General features: G+C 51.9%; 1 protein-coding gene across 1 annotated transcript; it reads left to right on the top strand.

The window, feature by feature from the left end:
* Positions 1-19372: 19372 nt before the first annotated feature.
* On the top strand, positions 19373-21929 carry LOC125553636 (exocyst complex component EXO70C1). The gene has a single exon (XM_048717394.2). The coding sequence runs from the start codon at positions 19547-19549 to the stop codon at positions 21671-21673; it is 2127 nt and encodes a 708-aa protein (XP_048573351.2). The 5' UTR covers positions 19373-19546; the 3' UTR covers positions 21674-21929.
* Positions 21930-22953: the final 1024 nt, after the last annotated feature.

Raw genomic sequence — 22953 nt, 5'->3', positions numbered from 1 at the left:
TCCCGGAGGTCGGCGGCGGGGTCAATCCGCCGAGTGGTGGCGGATGCCTCCGCTGACCCCATGACGGAGGCGGCGACAACCCTCTCAAGAGTGAGGGGAGCCCTGAAGTGCAGGAAGCAAGTAAAAGACTCAGACAAAGCCACAAAGAAAGAATAAAGCGCTAAGACGGAATACTCACGCGGAGACCAGTGGCGGCTTCTTTACTTCCTTGCGGAAGCGGATGTCCTTCGCGGCCGCTTCGTCCCGCTTGGTCGCCGCAGTCGAACTCTTGGGCTTCTTCGGCCGACTGCCGAACAAGGTCGGCACGGCCCTGCGCTTCTTCCCGCCGCCTGGAGCACCCGGCACGGCAGAAGAGCCCGCTCCGGGATGGCTGGCTCCTGGCTGGTGGCGGGGGGCGACCTCCTCATCATCATCAGGCCAGTCCTCTGGAATGGCCCCGAGCCGCGGGCCGCCTCCTCCCTCGGTGTCGTCTTCCAAAGCCGCCGCCCCTAGATCGGGGTCGTAGACGTCGCTCTCCACCCGGTCAGCAAGGAACTCGTGGGTCGGCCCCGTGGTGCCGGCTGGTGGATGGAGGAGGGGATTCTGACCAAAGCCGACTGGTCAGGTCGCACAAAACAAACTCGGCAAGAAAGAAGACAATTCAAAGAAAGAAAGAAAAGGCAACTCACTATGGGTGGGGGTTGGCGCGGGAGTACGGCTCCTTGCCGAACCGCCAGTCCTCCAGGAGCTTGCTGTCCGAGAGGTAGTTCACCATGTAGGCCACCTCCTCGTGAGGCATGTCCTTGGTGCACATCCGACTCGGGTCACGGTGCCCGCTCATTTGGCATATCATGTGGGGGTGGCCTTGGAGCGGGAGAACTCGGTGCGCCACGAAGGCGGCCAACAGGTCCGGACCAGTCAAGCCCTCCGACTGCGTCAAGACTCGGAGTCGCGCGACGGCGCCGGCTCCCGCAAGCGTCAGTGACTTGGCCCGGTATGACCAGTTGGGCAGTCTCCCAGCCGGCGGGCCGGCTTCGAAAGCCGGCAGGTTGACCCAATCGCCCTTCGCGAAGACGCTCTTCACGTAGAAGTACGATCGCTGCCACATCTTCATCGACTTTATCAACTTGATGGTGGGGAAGGGGTTGTCGGCCCCCGACCTCCGTACGGCGATGAACGCGCCGCACTGAGCCAGCACGCCTGCAGCCTGGGTGCCGAGCTTGGAGTAGAAGAACTCCCCCCAGAGCTCGAGGGTGGGGAGGACTCCGAGGAAGCCTTCACACAGGGCCACAAAGGCGGACAGCAGCACCACCGTGTTGGGCGTGAGATGGTGTGGCTGGAGGCCGTAGAACTCCAGAAAGGAGCGGAAGAAGCTGCTCGCCGGCAGCCCCAATCCGCACAGGCAGTGCGAGCGGAAGATAACCCGCTCGCCCTCCTTCGGCGCTGGAGAGATCTCCCCCCTCGGCGCAAGGCGTACCCGCATGTAATCTTCGCCGGGGAGCCGACGAGTCTTGCGGAGGAACTCGATGTGGTCGTCATGAACTTCTGAGCCATCCCAGGTGCCGGAATGCACCGAGGGAGGCGCGGCGGCAGAAGAAGAACTCATCGTGAGCGGATCGCCACGGCGTTCGGCAAAGCTTGCGCGCATGGCGGTGCGAGGAAGAAGAAGAAGAAGAACAAGGAGTAGCGTGGAGGAGGGGCGCGCGTGCTCTGCCGCGCCCCCCTCCTCCCCCTACTTATAGCCTCATGGGCTGCGAAGCCAAGGGGGCGGTCGTGGGATTTACTACGCCCACGACCCCACGACCCCCACGTTTCCACGACAAAAGTTACTGCGCACAGTAATTTCACGGGAATCCCAACCGTCCGCTCGGGCCACAGCGGATCCGCTCGAGCGCCGAGGCGCGGTAATGGCGGGCCCCACCTACGGGCCTGTCCCGTCACGCGCGCAGGCTCGTAGACTGGCCCGGCCGCGTGTTGCCACGTGACAGGCCCGCAACGGGCGGCGGCCTGGAAGCTTAGCCAGCACGCTACTTGGATCCCGCCGTGACGTTCGAAATATTGTGCAAGTCAGAGTTGGGCGGGTCGGACTCCTTCTAGTCGGCCCGGCAGAAGTCAAGCAAGATCCATGTCTCGAGCACCCGGAAAGAGAAACTGCTGAGGCTCCTCGGCCGATCGTCCACGGCGCCTCATCAGCTTCGGGGACTACTGTCGGAGTAATGGGCCACGCGTAGGCTAACCCGAGCCTCAGAACCTTTCAAGACATCAAGGCAGGCTGCGCCCCTCAAGACCCCAGGACAAAGAGCCGCCTTTTGAGAAGTCGGCGGCAAGGCAACTGACTAGCCACTCGCGGCCGAGTCCCAGGAACGACTTCAGGATAAGCCGACTCCTGACTGACGACTTCCCGAGAAGCCGGCCTTGGGGAGTCGGACCGCGACTCCAACAAACCCCATGTCCTCATCAAGAGGGACAGGACAGGGGAGTGGCTACAGTGAAGCCTGCTCCCACCCCTTTCCAGGGGCAGGCATGGCCACAGTATGCCATACCCGTGGAGATCTCCGTACGGCGTGGCACTGTTGCCATGCCGGCCCTGACATCAGCACCAGTGGACCAAATCCTGCGCCCACGACCGCTTGTCTGTACGACCCTGGGGCGGCCGGTCCCACCAGCCAGCGGGACCCCAGAAGACGGCAAGTGCGCCACCAGTCGGACCCGTTGGGAGTCGGCCCCCGAGAGTCGGCCAGCCCCTCCCCCGGGGCCCATGCGCCATTAACCAGATGTGACGGAGAGTGGCAATAGTGATCGCCCGCCAGGCAGCGGGGCTATTTTCACGACTCCATGACCAAGCCTGCGTCATTAGAAGCACGGCTACAGTAATCAGCAGCAGGCAAGACCCGCCCGCAGCGAACGCGGCCTGTCGGCTCTATACCGAGCCAATCGGCGGGGCCCAGCAGTCGGCGGGCCCCAGCAGGTGGCAGAGAAGACGGAGGCCTGAGGCACTGACGGCTGGGCCCTTGTCCAGCCGGATTACCATTGTACCCCTGGGGGGTAGGCCTATATAAACCCCCCAGGGCACCCATGCAAAGGGTTAGAATCCATTAGCACTAGACCAGATCACATAGGAAGGAGAGAGCTAGCCTTGCCTTCTCCTACCTCTAGGAAATAGCTCAAGGAGCAACCGTGTAAACACTTTGCCATAGTGATCATGCGGAGACACCGTAGAGCAGCAGTAGGGGTATTATCTCCCCGAGAGCCTTGAAGCTGGGTAAGATTCGCCGGCATGCATGTCCTCGCCTCATCCCGTTTCTAGGCACCGGCGACGTTCTACTCGCCCCCACCATGATAAGCCATCCTTTGGCATATGTCGCATCCAACCCCCGACAATGATGGTGAGCCTATGCCTTGGAAGATGGACGACAAGCCTACATCATCAATAACTCCTTCATCACGACCTCCGAGGAAGGAAACATAAACACATGGGTGTGGGCACTCCCCTTGGCAACTCCCAAGCTTGGGGGAGTGTCCCGGTATCGTATCACCATCACCTTTTTCTTTACCATTTTTTCTTAGTTCAATCCTTTTGATAATATCTTGATCTAGTAGAATAAAGTTTTAGTATGATCTAGTTGTGAGTCTTGCTTTACGATCTTCCTATGTAATCGAGTCCGTGAGCTATATATAATAAAGATTAGTGTTGAGTAAAGGGCTTGATTATTTTGCTATAATCTTGAGGGAATAAAATAAAAGAGAAGAAATAAAAAGAAGTAAAGAGATCATATGGATCTTATGGAGAGTAATGAGCTCACATATAAAGAGTATGATGAATAAAAGTTGTTGAGAGTTGACAAACATAGTTTTGGTCATTGTTGCAATTAATAGGAAGTAATAAAGAAAGAGAGGTCTTCACATATAAATATACTATCTCAGACATCTTTTATAATTGTGAGCACTCATTAAAGTATGATATGCTAAAGAGTTGACGTTGGACAAGGAAGACAACGTAATGGGTTATGTTTTCTTACATCTGAGATAAATTATATTGTCATGGATCATCCAACATGTTGAGCTTTCCTCTCCCTCTCTTGCTAGCCAATTTATTTGGACCAAGTAGAGATACTACTTGTGCTTCCAAATATCCCTAAACCCAGTTTTGCCATGAGAGTCCACCATATCTACCTATGGATTGAGTACGATCCATCAAGTAAGTTGTCATCGGTGCATGCAATAAAAATTGCTCTCTAAATATGTATGATCTATTAATGTGGAGAAAATAAGCTTTATACGATCTCGTGATGTGGAAGAAATAAAAGTGACGGGCTGCATAATAAAGGTGTAACACCCCGTTTGTAACATGCCATATTTGTATTCCAACTCTTGCCATTTCCGGCACTAAGTTATGTTATTTCCTCGTTGTCGGGTTTTTGTCTTCGTGTGCTTTTGTCTTTGGCATGCATCTCATATCATGTCATCATGTGCTTTGCATTTGCATACGTGTTCGTCTCATGCATCCGAGCATTTCCCTGTTGTCTGTTTTGCATTCTTGCGCTCCTATGTCCTCCGGTGGCCCTTTCTACCTCTTTTCGTGTGCGGGTGTTAAACGTTTTCGGATTGGACCGAGACTTGCCAAGCGGCCTTGGTTTACTACCGGTAGATCGCCTGTCAAGTTTCATGCCATTTGGACTTCGTTTGATACTCCAACGGTTAACCGAGGGACGAAAAGGCCTCGTGTGTGTTGCAGCCCAACACCCCTCCAAAGTGGCCCAAAACCCACCAAAACCTCCTCCATCATCTAGGCCGTTCGATCACGATCGCGTGGCCGAAAACCGTGCTCAATTTGGAGCCTCCTAGCTCCTCCTACCTATAAATATAGCCTTCCCCCGAAAATTTCGGATCAATACACCCCCTAACCCTAGCCCTACTCCTCTTCGCGCGGCCGGACACGTCTTCCGCCGCCGGACGCATTGCCGCGCCCAACCAGGACGTGCCACATGGCACCTTGCCGCTCCCTTCGCCGCCGGCCCGTCCCGGCCCAGGTCGGGCCCTCTCCGCCGCCTAACCGGGCCGCGCCTCCCCGCGCCCGATCCCCGCCGCCGTGCCGCTTCCTCGCCGCTGCTCCAGCACCGGCCACCACCGCGGCACCCCTTGCCGCCTCGCCGTCAACGCCGGCGAGCGCCACCAGTCGCTGCGCTCGCTCCTGCACCGCCGCCCGGCCGCACCACCGCCCCCTCGCCGTCCCTCGCCGACCGGATCCACCAAGTCCGGCGGCCTCAAGCCTCCTCTCCGGCGAGTTCGTCGTTCCGGCCATTCTCGGTGTGCGTGCCCCGGGCAATCCAGATCTGGATCCAACTAGGGTTGACTTTTGACCTAATTTTCAGTAATTTTATGCATTCTTCATCGCATCATATCTCATCATCTGTGGCTCCGTTTTGGGCGTATAGCATATCAAAATGTTCGTCTCGACGAGTACTTCATTTCATATCATTGCATCATGGTCATTTGAGCTCATCTTGATACCCTAAATGCTGTTGGAAGAGTGCTAGTTTCTGTTAGTTTTAGATTCATATTAGTAATTGGTCATTTGTCATTTTTGCCATGATTGTTGTGTGCCTCCTATGATCTTGAGCTCTACATGTGTTTTGAAGTATGCCATGCCATCTTTACAGGGGTGTATGCCATGTATTTTTGTGATCTCTGTGGTGACTAGCACAAGCATGCAAAGTAGCCCTCTTAATGTTGCTGATTTCAGGGGTTTAGAAATATTCTAAGTCTTTGTCCTATTAATATTTTTATGCCATGAACTCTTGTTGATACAGAGTGATCCATGCCTCTTTTGAGCATGATCAGTAAGGAGGTTTTGTAGACATTGTGGTGCTCTATCCATCCATGTCTTTGTTTTCAATTATGGAGCACCCTAGCTTGAGTCAATCGAGCTCTACTTTTGCTATAAAATGTTCCTGGCAGAATGTTTACGTGTTAAGCATTTTTGTCGAGCTTGTTGTAGTTGATCCATGCATGCTATGTTGTTGTTCTTGCCATGTTTAGCTTCTATGCCATGTCTACTTGCTGGGTGTATGCTTAGTTTATCATGCAATGCCTTGTGGTGAGTGCATCGAGCTCGTAAACATGCCTACTTAATATCTGCTTTGCCATGTTCCAGTTTTTCTCTAAGTCTGAATCTGTTAACGATAATTGCTATGTACACATGGATGCCATTGTATTTTCTGATCCCTTTTGGCTTATCGTCAGTAAGGGACTTTTGTTGTATGCTTTCAGTAGCTTCATGCCATGCCTTCCTTTTCCATGATATGTTCCTGTAGCATGTTGTTATCTTGCTCTAAACATTGCTTCCTGATGTTAAATTCCTAGCAATTGCTTCCTGATGTTAAATTCCTGGCATGTTGTTATTTTCACTAAGTCTGTAACCTGATATCTTTTGCACTTTTGCCATGCTTGTTTGAACCTTCTATTGAGTGAATTAGCCGTAGCTCAGTGTTCATCTTTTGTCAAGCATCTTGAGTGGATCCCTGCCATGTATTTTGTTGCTATGTTAGAGTGTTGTAGCATGTTGTTCTTGATGCATTTAGATGGCCTCTTGTTGTTAATCGCAGATCGGTGCCATATTTCTTTTGCTTGCCATTTCCAAACCGTGCATCCGATTCCGGTGATCTTTATATCGATTTTGACTGAAATCAACTCATCTTTCCAGTGGCACTCTTGGTATTCCAAGTTGAGGCCAGGTTCAATCTCTCCTTTCCGAAACATGCATACGCATCACATATCGCATCCCGCATGTCATGCATTGCTTTGCATCATGTTGTTTGTGCATTGCACGTGGTTGATTGTGTCTCCCTTTGCTTGTGTTCTTGCTTTGGGTAGAGCTGGGAGACGAGTACGTGAATGAGGAGCCCGTTGAGTACGCTTACGAGGATCAAACTTACGTCAACTCAGAGAACTTTGTAGGCAAGATGACCATACCCTCGAAATCACTTCTATCTTTTCTTGCTAGTTGCTCGCTCTATTGCTATGCCTATGCTACGATACCTACCACTTGCTTATCATGCCTCCCATATTGCCATGCCAAACCTCTAACCCACCTTGTCCTAGCAAACCGTTGTTTGGCTATGTTACCGCTTTGCTCGGCCCCTCTTATAGCGTTGCTAGTTGCAGGTGAAGATTGGAGTTTGTTCCATGTTGGAACATGTTTATTTGTTGGGATATCATTATTATATCGTGTCTATCTTAATGCATCTATACACTTGGTAAAGGGTGGAAGGCTCGGCCTTATGCCTGGTGTTTTGTTCCACTCTTGCCGCCCTAGTTTCTGTCATACTGGTGTTATGTTCCTTGATTTTGCGTTCCTTACACGGTTCGGTTATAATGGGAACCCCTTGACAGTTCGCCTTGAATAAAACTCCTCCAGCAAGGCCCAACCTTGGTTTTACCATTTGCCACCTAAGCCTTTTTCCCTTGGGTTTCACGGACTCAAGGGTCATCTTTATTTTAAACCCCCGGGCCAGTGCTCCTCAGAGTGTTGGTCCAACCTAGAGCACCGTGCGGGGCCGTCCCTTGGCAACTTGGGTTGCGTTGGCTTTCGTACGCCTAGCTTATCCGGTGTGCCCTGAGAACGAGATATGTGCAGCTCCTATCGGGATTTGTCGGCACAGCGGGTGGTCTTGCTAGACTTGTTTTACCATTGTCGAGATGTCTTGTAACCGGGATTCCGAGTCTGATCGGATTGTCTTGGGAGAAGGAATATCCTTCGTTGACCGTGAGAGCTTGTGATGGGCTAAGTTGGGACACCCCTGCAGGGATTTGAACTTTCTAAAGTCGTGCGCGCGGTTATGGGCAGATGGGAATTTGTTAATGGCCGGTTGTAGAAAACCTTAAACTTAACTTAATTAAAATGAATCAACAGAGTGTATGGCCGTGATGGTCTCTTTTCGGCAGAGTCCGGGAAGAGAACACGGTCTCGTGTTATTCTTGAACGTAGGTTGTTCTAGGATCACTTCTTGATTATAGTTCATCGATCGTGCCTTTGCCTTCTCTTCTCGCTCTCATTTGCGTATGTTAGCCACCATATATGCTAGTCGCTTGCTGCAGCTCCACCTCATACCTTTACCCTACCTATAAGCTTAAATAGTCTTGATCGCGAGGGTGTGAGATTGCTGAGTCCCCATGACTCACAGATTACTTCCAAAACCAGATGCAGGGACCGATGATGCCATTCCAGATGATGCGACTGAGCTCAAGTGGGAGTTCGATGAAGACTCATGTCGTTACTACGTTTCCTTTCCAGACGATCAGTAGTGGTGCCCAGTTGGGGCGATCGGGGACTTTGTCGCATTTGGGGTTGTCCTTTATTTTGGTTCCGTAGTCGGACCTTAATTGTATCTGGATGAATGTAATGATATTTATGCTATTGTGTGACATGGCGAGTGTAAGCCAACTATGTACCTCTTTTCCTTATTAATTACATGGGTTGTGTGAAGATTACCTCACTTGCGACTTTGCCTTCAATGCGGTTATGCCTCTAAGTCGTGCTCCGACACGTGGGAGATATAGCCGCATCGAGGGTGTTATAAAAGGTCCATATCACAAGTGGCAATATAAAGTGACGTTCTTTTGCATTAAGATTTTGTGCATCCAACCATAAAAGTGCCTGACAACCTCTGCTTCCCTCTGCGAAGGGCCTATATTTTACTTTTACCCTCTACCTTATATAAGAGTCATGGTGATTTTTCACCTTTCCTTTTTACATTTTATCCTTTGGCAAGCACAATGTGTTGGAAATATCCTGATATATATAGCTAATTGGATGTGAGTTTTCATGAACTATTATTGTTGACATTACCCTTGAGGTAAAAAGTTGGGAGGCAAAACTATAAGCCCCTATCTTTCTCTGTGTCTGATTAAAACTTCATACCCATAAATATTGCCTGAGTGTTAGCAATTGTGAAAGACTAAATGATAGTTGAGTATGTGGACTTGCTGAAAAGCTCTTATATTGACTCTTTCCTATGTTATGATAAGTTCCAATTGCCTCAATGACTGAGATTAGAGTTTGTTGGTTCTCAATGAAGTTTCTGATTCATACTTGAGTATGTGATTGAATTGTTACTTTAGCATAAGAGATCATATGACAATATATATATATATATATGTTGTTCTTCTAAGAATGATCATGATGCCCTCATGTCCGTATTTTATTTTATCGACACCTCTATCTCTAAACATGTGGACATATTTTTCGATATCGGCTTTCGCTTGAGGAAAAGCGAGGTCTAAGCTTGGGGGAGTTGTTACGTCCATTTTGCATCATGCTTTTATATCAATATTTATTGCATTATGGGTTGTTATTACACATTATGTCACAATACTTATGCATATTCTCTCTTATTTTACAAGGTTTATATGAAGAGGGGGAATGCCGGCAGCTGGAATTCTCGGCTGGAAAAGGGGCGAATATTAGAGACCTATTCTGCACATCTCCAAAATTCCTGAAACTTTACGGGAGCACGTTTCAGAATATATAAAAATATTGGGCGAAAGAAGTACCAGAGGGGGCCACCCACCGTCCACAAGGGTGGGGGGCGCGCCCTACCCCCCTTGGTGCGCCCCTGCCTCGTGGGCCCCCTGGTGGCCCTCCGATGCCCATCTTCTGCTATATGAAGTCTTTTACCCTGGAAAAAATCATAAGCAAGCTTACGGGACGAAACTCCGCCGCCACGAGGCGGAACCTTGGCGGAACCAATCTAGGGCTCCGGTGGAGCTGTTCTGCCAGGGGAACTTCCCTCCGGGGGGGGGGGGGGAATCATCACCATCGTCATCACCAATGATCCTTTCATCAGGAGGGGGTCAATCTCCATCAACATCTTCACCAGCACCATCTCATCTCAAACCCTAGTTCATCTCTTGTATCCAATCTTTGTATCCAAACCTCAGATTGGTACCTGTGGGTTGCTAGTAGTATTGATTACTCCTTGTAGTTGATGCTAGTTGGTTTACTTGGTGGAAGATCATATGTTCAGATCCATTATGCATATTAATACCCCCTCTGATTATGAACATGAATATGCTTTGTGAGTAGTTACGTTTGTTCCTGAGGACATGGGAGAAGTCTTGCTATAAGTAGTCATGTGAATTTGGTATTCGTTTGATATTTTGATGAGATGTATGTTGTCATCGCTCTAGTGGTGTCATGTGAACGTCGACTACATGACACTTCACCATTGTTTGGGCCTAGAGGGAGGCATTGGGAAGTAATAAGTAGATGATGGGTTGCTAGAGTGACAAAATCTTAAACCCTAGTTTATGCGTTGCTTCATAAGGGGCTGATTTGGATCCATATGTTTCATGCTATGGTTAGGTTTACCTTAATACTTCTGTTGTGGTTGCGGATTCTTGCAATGGGGGTTAATCATAAGTGGGATGCTTGTCCAAGTAAGGACAATACCCAAGCACCGGTCCACCCACATATCAAATTAGCAAAGTACCGAACGCGAATCATATGAACGTGATGAAAACTAGCTTGACGATAATTCCCATGTGTCCTCGGGAGCGCTTTCTTTCATACAAGAGTTTGTCCAGGCTTGTCCTTTGCTACAAAAAGGATTGGGCCATCTTGCTGCACCTTACTTACTTTTATTACTTTCTACTCGTTACAAATTACCTTATCACAAAACTATCTGTTACCGATAATTTCAGTGCTTGCAGAGAATACCTTACTGAAAACAGCTTATCATTTCCTTCTGCTCCTCGTTGGGTTCGACACTCTTACTTATCGAAAAGGCTACGATAGATCCCCTACACTTGTGGGTCATCAATCATTATCTTCTGGGAACTTGCTGGGTCCGAACATGATGGAGAGCGAGTCACCTCCGCCAGCCTCCCCCTCCCCATTGCTATGGATAACACTGAGGTGTTGTCCCGAAGAACCCTTCCGGGACAGGGAGAAGTGTGGGAGGCTGCTAAGACGGCGCCAAAGGGTGATACCCCTACTGCCGAGAACATGGGGTAACTTTCCCCCATGGAGACCGGAGACGGGGGCCATGTCTAATTTGCCCCCCAACCAAATGTCAATCCGGAGACCCACACGGCTCCGGAGTCAGATGAGCAGCCTCCTTCGAAAGAAGGGGGCGCGCCCACCCCACTGGCGACCTTTGTCAATCCGGAGGTGCCGGGCAATCTGGTGGGAGCACTTCAGAGCGCCACCATTGTGGAAGAACATCGTACCCTTATGGGTACGGTGATTAAAAAGGTTCAGTCCGCAAAAAGCGGGTTGAACAAGGCCTACACTAGCCTTCTGAGAGGCTTTGAGGTATGTGATATGACGCCTTTTAGTTGTATAAGAGGAATGCCTGTGTATAGATGGTAGCCCCTGAGACTCTGTTCGGTGTTTGCGAAGAAAGGCCGAACAAAGGATCTAATAACTTGCGCAGGAGATTAACATACATATCTATTTGAACAAATAGGCTACGATGCAGGTGTCAGCTTCCCATGCCGCTGAAGCTTCCGAGCTAAGGCGGAAGCTAAAGGAATAACAAGGTATGTGATACTGAAACACGTCCGAAATGAGATCCGCTCTGATTTGTTATCTGAATGAGTGTTATAATTGTGCTCATAGCTGACACGTCTGAGGTCAAGACCCTCAAGAGCACGCTGGCCGAAGCCAAGAAGGAGGCGGAAGAGGCACGAGCCGCCCGCCTGAAACATGAATCAAGGGTGGAGGAAGTCCAGCAAGAGCTCAAGGATGCTATAAGCAAATGTGAGTCCTAGGAGCGCAAGATTATGGATCAAAATTCCGAAGTTGCTAAGGCCCTCCAAAGTACACAGGAGGCCTGGGCCGAAGCCCAAAGTGCCTATTGGGAGATCCAAGAAGCAAAGTAGATTGCGGCGGGTAAGGCTTTTAACATGCATAGCAAATTTGTGGGAAGAAAGTATATCGTGCTGACCCGGATTTGGAGTTCTCCAGGAGCGTTTGCGGACCTGCCCCGGAGTATTGCTGATGTTGCGGAGTTCTTCCGAGCCGAAGAGGGGAGCGCGACGGAAAAGTTGTTCTGGTCGCAGTACCTTGCGCCAGAGCATCCCGTGCCGCTCAGCGATCAACTGAAGCAGCTACTTCGAATTGGCCATGAGGGATGTTATAATCTGTCTTTGGCCCGCAGAACCCATACCCAGCAGCTACTTCGGTCCCATGAAGCGGCTGGTCAGTGCCTGCCCCCGGCTCGATGTCGTGAAGCGGTCGGTCTACATCGAAGGTGCACAGATGGCCTTTGCCCGTGTCAAAGTGCAGTGGGTGAAGATGAACGCCGTCAAGCTTGCCACCGAGGGACCGCCCACGAGCAAAGAGCACCGCACGCCGGAGCGGTATTTTTACGACGTTCTCGAAGGATCCTGCATTGTAGAGGGCCAGTGCTTGAAAGACATTATTTTTGAATGAATGTATCCCTACTACCCGAACTTTTATATTATGAAACAAGGCTGATGTATAATATGTTGCTTATTTTGCCTCAAATTCTTTTCCTCCTGTGCGGCCGTTTACGACATCTGAGAGTTGGCTAGTCGTTGGCTTCAGCCCCCACGTAGGTAGTATGGGGGTGTTTGGAATAGCATCTGAACACACTTGGCCCATCAATTTGGTCCTATGAGGTGTTAGTGCGGCGAACCAGGCAATCAGACTATGTGGCTTTATCGCTCTCACATAGCCATAAGAGTTTGACAATGAGATTGTAGGCGCAGCCCCTGGTATTATTCGATTATCCGAACTTGGGTGCTGTGGATGCCTGACCGGGTGAAGACCGGTCCCTCGCGTAAAGCGGAAAAAATCGTAAGATATTTGTAATTGGTCTCTGAATAGCTGACCAGCTCTTGCCGCACCATGACGGTTAATTTTCGACTTTCTCTACTGAGGTGTTTCTCCAGATAAACCGGAAACACAATCGCAGTATGTAGTTCTCCCTTTACTGCCTTAGCCGAATGAGCGGAACGTAAGGTAGCAACCACAGGAGCCAGGCAACCCAACTATTGACCAAAGACATGATTCGGAGCCGATGCATATAGTGTTATATTCGTGACGCCGAATTATACTATAAAGGTGTTCAGACTTGTTTCAAAGCAGTGTACGTGGACGGATAGAGCCCCTGTCGATTTAAGTCGTACAAAGGTGTACATGGCGATCAGATGAAGAAAAGGGAATACAGGTTAAGAAATAATCCAGTACCGAATAGGTTGGGCGAGAAATTGTTTCCGTTATAGTCTAATTGATACGTCAAAATGTATTTTTACAAATGTTGCGATAAGCATCGAGGCTATTTTACATGCCGAGCATAAGGGAAAGCTGTGTATGGGTCCTAAAGAAGGAAGCGGTGATCTTGGGGTATTGTCCTTCGAAAGGATTCGACGATTGGGTTTTCATGAGGGGCTTAGAAAAAGGGCCTTGTACCGCCTAAAGGTGATGTGGGTTGTAAGGAACCTGGAAAAATAAAAATAAGAAAAAAGAAATATGAGGGTGCCGATAGGGTCGAGCCGTATTCTGGACTTTATCTTTACTATGCCTCCATCTTTGCCCATGGTATCTTCAGCGCGTAGTGATGTACGCGTGGTACATGTGTCGCAGTTTGGTTGGGTCTGGGAGAGAGGCCAAATTGCTAGTCGAGCTCCTGATGAGCTGGACGGTCGTTCCACGGGGTTGTCTGCACTCGTTTGATAGTGTCCGGGGGCTTGACTGCCGATGCATTTTTTTGGTATGATAAGGTCGCTCTGTACTTTCACTGCCAGGGCCGCGGTGTGCTCCTTAGTGCGGAGGGAGCGTTCTGTGTTTCCATTGACTGTTATAACACCGCGGGGTCCGGGCATCTTGAGTTTGAGATAGGCATAGTGTTGGACCGTGTTGAAACGAGCGAACGCGGTTCATCCGAGCAGCGCATGGTAGCCACTGCGGAAAGGGACGATGTTGAAGATCAAGTCTTCGCTTCGGAAGTTGTCCGGCGAACCGAAGACAACCTCCAGTGTGATTGAGCCCGTGCAGCGGGCCTCTACACCAGGTATTACTCCCTTGAAGGTGATTTTTGTGGGCTTGATTCTTGAAGGATCAATACCCATTTTGCGGACTGTGTCCTGATAGAGCAGGTTAAGGCTACTACCGTCGTCCATGAGGACCCGCGTGAGGTGGAATCCATCAATAATTGGGTCGAGGACTAGTGCGGCTGAGCCTCCATGAGGAATACCGGTCGAATGGTCTCTGCGATCGAAAGTGATTGGGAAGGATGACCATGGATTGAATTTTGGGGTGACTGGCTCGATTGGGTAGACGTCCCTTAACATGCGTTTGCACTCCCGCTGGGGGATATGAGTAACGTATATCATATTTACCGTTTTTACCTCAGGGGGAAATTTCTTCTGTCCCCCTGTGTTCGGTGGGCCAGGATCCTCATCGTCATCCTCGTTGGGCAACCCTTTCTCCTTGTGTTTGGCTTTTAACTTGCTGGCATGTTTGAAGACCCAACAACTTCTGTTGGTATGGTTGGCAGGCTTGTCAGGAGTGCCGTGGATCTGGCAAGGTCGATCAAGTATTCGGTCCAGGCTTGATGAACCGTCTTCGTTTCTTTTGAATGGCTTCCTCCGTTGACCGGATCTAGAGCCACTGAATCCGGCGTTGACCGCCGTATCCTCTGTATTATCATTGTTGCTTTGACGCTTATGTTTGTTGCGTCGGGGCCTTCCGTTGTCGTTTCTGGCTTCGGAAGTGCCAGGGTCGCTGGTACTGTTGCCGCTACGGGCAAGCCAGCTATCTTCGTCCATGCAAAAGCGGGTGATTAGTGTTGTAAGGGCTGCCATGGACTTCAGCTTTTCTTGGCCGAGGTGTTGGGCGAGCCATTCGTCGCGGATGTTATGTTTAAAGGCCGCTAGGGCTTCGGCGTCCGGACGGTCGGCAATATGGTTCTTTTTAATTAGGAACCTGGTCCAGAATTTCCTGGCCTACTCTCCGCGCTGCTAGACTATATGACTAAGGTCATCAGCGTCCGGGGGGCGGATATACGTGCCTTGGAAGTTGTCTCTAAAGGCATCTTCCAAGTCTTCCCAGCTTCCAATAGAGTTTTCTGGGAGGCTATTTAACCATTGCCGATCTGGTCCCTTAAGTTTTAGGGGGAGGTATTTGATGGCATGTAGATCATCACCGCGAGCCATGTGAATGTGGAGAAGAAAATCCTTGATCCATACTGCGGGATCTGTTGTGCCATCGTATGATTCGATGTTCACGGGTTTAAACCCTTCTCGGAACTGGTGTTCCATTACCTAATCGGTGAAGCATAGGGGGTGCGCGGCGCCTCTATACCAGGCGACATCACGACATAGTTCGGATGAAGGTCGTATACAGTTTTCGGCTCGTGCAAGGTTGCGCCTGTCCCGCCAGGTCTGATGGTCGTCCCCGTGCGTTGGGGAACGCCCCCTCGATCCATAGATTGATCTTGTCAGACCGTCTCTATTGTCCAGGTCCTTGCGTAAGTCCTAGGTATAGCCCGGGGCCGTTACCTCCCTGCCCCTACGGCGGGGTGGCACGGGCTGGTGTTCGGCGTGAGTGGCCGATCTATCTCGTCCACGCGGTGGTCGGTTGGGCTTGTCGGCAGTTTTGTGCTTTGGCGGTATGGGTTCAAGGGCCTCGTCATCGAATTGGGGTAGTAGCCTGCGTTTCGGATAACTCTTAGTTGGGCGCTCAAGGCCGTATTCCTCAGCAGCCAGGACATTGGTCCATCTATCATTGAGCAGATTCTGATCAGCTCGAAGCTGCTGCTGTTTCTTTTTCAGGCTTCTTGTAGTGGCGATTCGCTGGCGTTTAATGCGCTCTTGTTCGAGGGGTTCCTCCGGCACGATAAAATCTTCGTTGTCGAGGCTCACATCCTCTTCGGAGACCGGCATGTAATTGCTGTCCTCCGAGCCCTCGTTCTCGATAGGATCATCGGGTTGTACTTGCCCATCCTCCCAATCATCATGTTCGGATGTTGGCTCTACAAGGGCTTTGGGGTCTTCGGCATTCTCTGGAGTGCTATCGTGTCCGGTGCCGGTATTGCTGTCTTTGTCGCGGCATGATTTTGAGCGGCGCCACAGACGTCGACGCTTTGGAGGGGCTTCGGCAGGCTTGTCCTCATCTGGATCCTTCAAGCCATCGTCGTCCTCCTTGGGTGTGTCCACCATGTACACGTTGTATGTGGAAGTGGCCGTCCATCATCCGGTAAACGGAGGGTCTTGGCCTTGTTCGTCTTCGGCATCGTCGTCCATACCGTCGATGTCTTCGGAGGCGTAGTCCAGCATGTCGGTTAGGTCTTCGACAGTGGCTATGAAGTGGGTGGTGGATGGGACATAAAATTCCCTGCTCTCAGTCCCTAGTCCGGGCTGGGCATAGTTCGGAAGCGATCCTTCCGTAATGGCTAGTGATCGCATCACGTCGAGAGCCTCGTTCAAAAGCGAGGTTTGGGTAGAGGAAAGAGAGTTCGCGGGGCTGTCCGGGGTTGAAGCCTCCTACTCTCGCCTACTTAACACGGACCCTGAGAGTTCGGACTTGGAGTCCGACGGATTGTCCGGCGGTTGAGCATCAAGGGGAGTTCGGTTCGTCATTGTGTTTGCCACTAACGCCGTCCCCTCCAGATCTCCGGTAGCAAATTCCGTAGTTGTAGAGAGTCCTGCGGGCTCTAAACTCCCGTCTTCAGACCTGACAACCCGTTCTGGATCGAAGGCCGGAGCGACAATTGGGGCCGCGAACCCCTCGAAGATCAAGTCTCCACAGATGTCAATGACATAGTTTAGGTTCCCAAAACTGATTTGATGACCAGGGGCGTAGCTGTCGATCTGCTCAAGGTGGACAATCGAGTTCGCGCACAGCGCGAAGCCGCCGAATACAAAAATCTGGCTGGGGAGAAAGGTCTCCTTCACGGCGCATTGTTGTAGATGATTGACGGAGCCATCGAACCTCCTGCTGACTGCACAGAAGAACTCTCAATGAAAGCACCAATGTCGGTGTCAAAACCATCAGATCTCGGGTATGGGGTCCCGAACTGTGCGTCTTAGGATCGAAGGTAACAGGAGACAGGGACACGATGTTTTACCCAGGTTCGGACCCTCTTAATGGAGGTAATACCCTACTTCCTGCTTGATTGATTTTGATGAGTATAGGGGTTACAAGAGTTGATCTACCTCGAGATCGTAATGGCTAAACCATAGATGTCTAGCATGTATGATTATGATCACCTCTACAGACCAAACCCTTCGGTTTATATAGACACCGAAGGGGGCTAGGGTTGTACAGAGTCGGTTTACAAAGAAAGGAACCTTCATATCCGAACGCTAAGCTTGCCTTCCACGCCAAGGGGAGTCCCCTCCGGACACGGGGGAACACCTTCCATCTCGTATCTTCACGGCCCACGAGTCCGGCCCACGTCACATAGGCCGGACGCCCGAGGACCCCCTAATCCAGGACTCCCTCAGTCACCTCTCGGTGTCCGGTAGGGAGCTCCGTGACAGGAGAGAGTCCGGCGGGGCTTAGCCTCCCGTCTTCAAACAGAGTGGTCCGCTCTGGATCTAAGGCCAGGGCAGGCACGAGAGTTGATCCTTGAACGGAGTTTGATGGTGGAACCCGACGGGTTTCCTTCATGTAGATGAGGAGTGGTGGCCGAGGCCGAGAACCCTTCGAAGATCAAATCTCCTCGGATATCAACGATGTAATTCAAGCTTCCAAACCTGATCTGATGACCCGGGGCGTAGCTATCGACCTGCTCAAGGTGACCAGTTGAATTGGCACACGGAGCGAAGCCGCCAAACACAAAAGGTCTCTCCGGAGACAGCATCGTCGTCGATGACAGGCTGAGCCATCGATCCTTCTATTGACGACATAGCGGAACTCTCAATGAAAGCACCAATGTCTGTGTCAAAACCGGCCGATCTCGAGTAGGGGGTCCCGAACTATGCGTTTGAGGATCGAGGGTAACAAGGGACAAGGGGGACACAATGTTTACCCAGGTTCGGGCCCTCATAATGGAGGTAAACCCTACGTCCTGCTTGATTGTATTTGAAGAGTATAGGGGTTACAAGTGTTGATCTACCTCGAGATCATAATGGCCAAAGCCTGGCTGTCTAGCCTATGAGAATTCTGATAGCCTCTATGGACTAAACCCTCCGGTTTATATACACACCGGAGGGACCTAGGGTTGTACAGAGTCGTTTTGTGGGGGAACGAAATAACATATCCGGACACCAATCTTGCCATCCACGCATAGGGGAGTCCTATCCGGACACGCGGGGGGGGGGGGGGGGAGTCTTCTGCTTGTATCTTCACGGTCCATCAGTCCGGCCCATATCGAATAACCCGGACACCCGAGGACCCCTTAATCCAGGACTCCCTCACCATCGCAACAAAGGTGATGTTACGAAGAACTTTGTAGCATATGTGATGTTGCAAAAGCATTTGCAATGAAGGTGATGTTGCAGAGAACTTTGCAACATAGGTGATGCCGCAAAAGCATTTGCAACAGAGGTGATGTTGCAAAAACGTCACCCGATCAGCACCACTTAGCAATCTTTCTTTACAATAGAGGTTATGCTGCTAAAAAGTCACCGCCATTGAGCATAGTCGTCATTCGCCGCCGCTATTGCAAAAGCTCATCTACATTGCCGGCGTCGAGCACCACCTTAGTTTGTATCTGCTACTTCAAAAGCCACATCAGGACCCTTGTTGCAAAAAGAAAAACACTTGCACATCCAAGCAAGGCCACTGTGGCCATGGACATGGACAAGCTCAAGGCCGGGTCATCCCCTTCTTGCTTCACTCTGCACCACGCGTGTGCGTCCAGCCACGTCCACGCCCCCGCGCGCACTCCTTGAATTATGTCAGTGTGTGCAGCTGGCCATGGCCGCTGCAGTGTGTGCCAGTGCAGCATGGCTAGTTTGTTTATGTAGGATCACACTGCTTCTCCATCAAGAGAAGAGAAGGAGGAGGTGGGGGCGGGTGCACATGGTTTCAGCGACAGTGCGAGCACGTGGCGGCGTTCAAGATCCAGCACGTCCTGGACAAACGGGTGGCGCCTCAGGGTCTACAACGGGGCACTTGTTGTGGTCGAATTGGATTACAGTGGAGGCCAAGTTGCAAAACCATGGAGATGGTTGCGAACCGTTCGATCAAAAACAGATATGACTGCCACCGAGGCAGTCGACGACGAGCGCATTTTCATCCATCATGTGAACACTACCGTTTCTGGGAAAAAAAAAAGAAAGACTACCCAAAATAAAAAAACAAACAAAAAAAGCCCTAAAAACGAAAAAAAAAACTCAATGACAAACAATTAACGAACGCCTCTGCTTTCTTTAGCAAACTGCGCAAAGCTAAAAGAAGACGGAGAGGGAGACTCGTTCAAAACATGCATCCCTCAACTTCGGGCCACCCCTAACACCTCCTCCATTCCCCATCCTCTCTCTTCTCTCTCCCTCTCCGCCATTGCACGCCCAAACGATCGAGGCGTTTTGCGCGCGCAGGGGCATCCGCCATTGCTCGGAGCTCGGCTTCCGTTGCTGTTAGCCGCGAGAAATGGAGAGGATACCGATACCAATCGCGATGCTGCCGCAGAAGTCGAGCAGCTTCTCTCAGGCCACCATCCGCGAGGAGAAGCTCGGCCGCAACCTCTCCCTCGGCGCCATCAAGCTAAACGAGCACATCGAGCGCGTCAAGAAGGATGCCGCCGAAGCCGCCGGCGATAAGAAGGCGGCGGCGGGTGGCGGAGAGGGTGGCGCCGCGGACGGCACCGGGGTCGGCGAGACGCCGGAGCCGCCGCCGCATGAGGAGCCGGACCTCGCCGAGCTCTCGGCGGAGGTCGAGGCCTTCCTCGCAAGCCGGGACGGGGACGCCCCGCTGAGCATCTCGGAGGTGACGCTCGACAGGTTCGCCTCCGCCGTGGAGGTGGAGATAGCGCAGTCGGAGGGAGAGGAGGGTAAGTGGGCGCTGGGGGAGGGCGGCCAGCAGCCGCTTCTCCTCGCCGCGATCAAGCGCATCGTCACGCTCGCATCCGCGCTCACCGCCACCGGTGGCGGCAATGGCACGGAGGGGGCCGTCAAGTACACCATCGGCGTGCACCGCGTCACCGGCGTGCTCCACCGCTCCATGACGTTCCTCGAAGACGAGTTGTACGCGCTGCTCGAGGACCCCCGCCTCACCAAAACGCCCAACGCCAGCGAGTCCGGCAGCGCTACCGCCAAGTCCATGAAGCGCCCGCCGTCGTTCGGGCAAGGTGGCGACCCAGATCGGTCCGTCGTTCCTCCCACTGAGGGCGGCAGTGCAGGCGATGACGCCTCCCAGCCGTTCCCGGCGGAGACAGTGGACCATCTCCGCGCCATGGCCGAGATCATGATCACCGCGGGCTACGAGACGGAGTGCACACAGGTGTTCCTCGTGGCGCGCAGGAATGCGCTGGACGCCACGATGCAAAGCCTCGGGTACGAGAAGGCGAGCATTGACGATGTGGTGAGGATGGCATGGGAGGGGCTCGAGTCGGAGATCGGGACATGGATTAAGGCGTACCGGCACATCCTCAACGCCGGCCTCTCCGCCGAGCACGACCTCTGCGTCCGTGTCTTCGTTGGCCGCAACGCCGGTCTTGGCCGCGATATCTTCGCGGACCTGGCCCGCTGCGCCATGCTCCAGATGTTTAACTTCACGGAGGCCGTGGCTATGACCAAGCGCGCCGCCGAGAAGCTCTTCAAGGTGCTCGACATGTACGAGGCTATCCGCGATGGAGCCCCCGTCGTGGACGGCTTCATCTCCACGAACAAGGCCGAAGGCGGCGAGAACAGCAGCGGCGCCGAAGCGCTGGCCGACCTCAAGTCCGAGCTCGCCTCTGTGCGGTCCCGCCTAGGCGAGTCGGCCGCCGCCATCTTCTGCGACCTTGAGAGCTCCATCCGTGCGGACGCCGGGAAGCAGCCGGTCCCCGGCGGTGCGGTGCACCCGCTGACACGCTACCTGATGAACTACCTCAAGTACGCGTGCGAATACAAGAACACGCTGGAGCAGGTGTTCCGGGAGTTCCACCGGCCGGACGCCGACGACGCCCCCGGGCACGAAGGCGAGAGCAACCCGTTCGCGGCGCAGCTGATGGAGGTGATGGAGCTCCTCCACGGGAGCCTGGAGGCCAAGTCGAAGCTGTACAAGGACCTGGCGCTGAGCAGCATCTTCCTGATGAACAACGGGCGGTACATGCTGCAGAAGATCCGGGGCTCGCCGGAGATCAACGCGGTGGTCGGCGAGGCGTGGGCGAGGAAGCGGTCGACGGACCTCCGGCAGTACCACAAGAACTACCAGCGCGAGACGTGGGGCCGCGTGCTGAACGTGCTCCGCGACGACGGCGGGATCACGGTGAAGGGGCACGTGCAGAAGCCGGTGCTCAAGGAGCGGTTCAAGCAGTTCAACGCGGCCATGGACGAGATCCAGCGGACGCAGGGCGCGTGGGTGGTGAGCGACGAGCAGCTGCAGTCGGAGCTCCGGGTATCCATCGCCGCCGTCGTGGTGCCGGCGTACCGGTCCTTCCTCGGCCGCTTCGCGCAGCACTTCACCGCGGGGAGGCAGACGGAGAAGTACATCAAGTTGAGCGCGGACGACCTCGAGGGCATCATCGAGGAGCTCTTTGAGGGCAGCGCCGGGTCCATGTCAAGGAGAAGAAATTAACCGACGAACCGAATCCATTCATCGGGCAGCGGCCGCCCTCCGTTCTCGACTCCGGCGACAAAATGTACCTCCTCTGCTCTTCTTACGATTTTGCTCTGCTTTTTTTCACCGCGTCGAGTGATCAATCCTCGCCTCGGTCGCGGCGGACAGATAGATGTGTGTGTTTGTGCGTGTGTATCCGTTGATCGATCCGAGCGTTCATGCGTGTTAATTAATTACCTGTTTATATATAGTAACTCTCTTGATTCTTGATTCTTCTGCGGCTAATCGCATTTTCTATACGCGGCGTTGCATGCATGTCTCAGGAATCCTGCGGTTCCTGAGAATAATAATAGCGGGATCTTGATCCCATCATGGAGGGCTGGCGCGCAGAGCACACTGACTGTTGCATATGGAGCTCACGTTGTTCTGTACTGCATGATTCGTTTGACCTCCTCTTTTCTATAATTCATTTTCATGGCATGAGAGGTGGCATGGGACACCAAGTATATACAATTCAGCCAAATAATCCAAGCTATGTGCATCTCACGATGGAGATGTTCCTTTCTATCTATATCCAATATACATATGCAAAAACAATAACAAATACAACCACTACTACTGATGTTTTTAGAGAAAAGACATTAGCCCGACTTTATAAACAAAGCCAACCAACACGGATAAGTTTATAACATCCCATGGGCGCCCCATAAAGTGAGGATACAAAGCAAAGTAATGAAGACTGCCACCGCAGCAATAAGTTCCAATACTTGGCACACAGGCCAACAAACAACTAGCAAAAAGAAAACAGAATGAGACGAAGGCAGCCACCAAAGAGAGCCACAACCCTCCCTAAGACGTAGGCGCACGATCTTGACGAGATAACAAAGATGTCGTGGTACGCACATGTAAGATCAGTGCATCCGTAGGATCCTTGTCGCACTCCTTAATTAATGATCTCCCAACCCACCAATGTTCTAGGCCTGCACATAATCTTACATTTAACCAATCGGTATTTCTTCTTGTTCTTCGCGGAATTCCAATGGAAACCACTATGATTCTTGTTATACCCAGCGTGGGTTCCCACAGGAAGACGATAGAAGCCCATCAAAAACATAGGTAGAAAGGATAGACATGCATTCATGAGGCAGACCCTGCCAACCGTCTAATTATAACGCCCACACCTAGGTGTGACCCGATCGCCAACTTTTAGGACCAAAGGAGCAACATATTCCATACAAAATTTTTAAGGAGAAATTGGGATTCCAAGGTACACAAAAGGGAACGGGGCAAGTTTGCAA

The sequence above is a fragment of the Triticum urartu genome, chromosome 4A (genome assembly GCF_056163025.1).
Source record: "Triticum urartu cultivar PI428250 chromosome 4A, HENAU_Tu73, whole genome shotgun sequence".
Classification (NCBI taxonomy): Eukaryota; Viridiplantae; Streptophyta; class Magnoliopsida; order Poales; family Poaceae; genus Triticum; species Triticum urartu.
The sequence above is the reverse complement of the archived record's forward strand: the minus strand, read 5'-3'. Positions and strand labels throughout refer to the sequence as shown.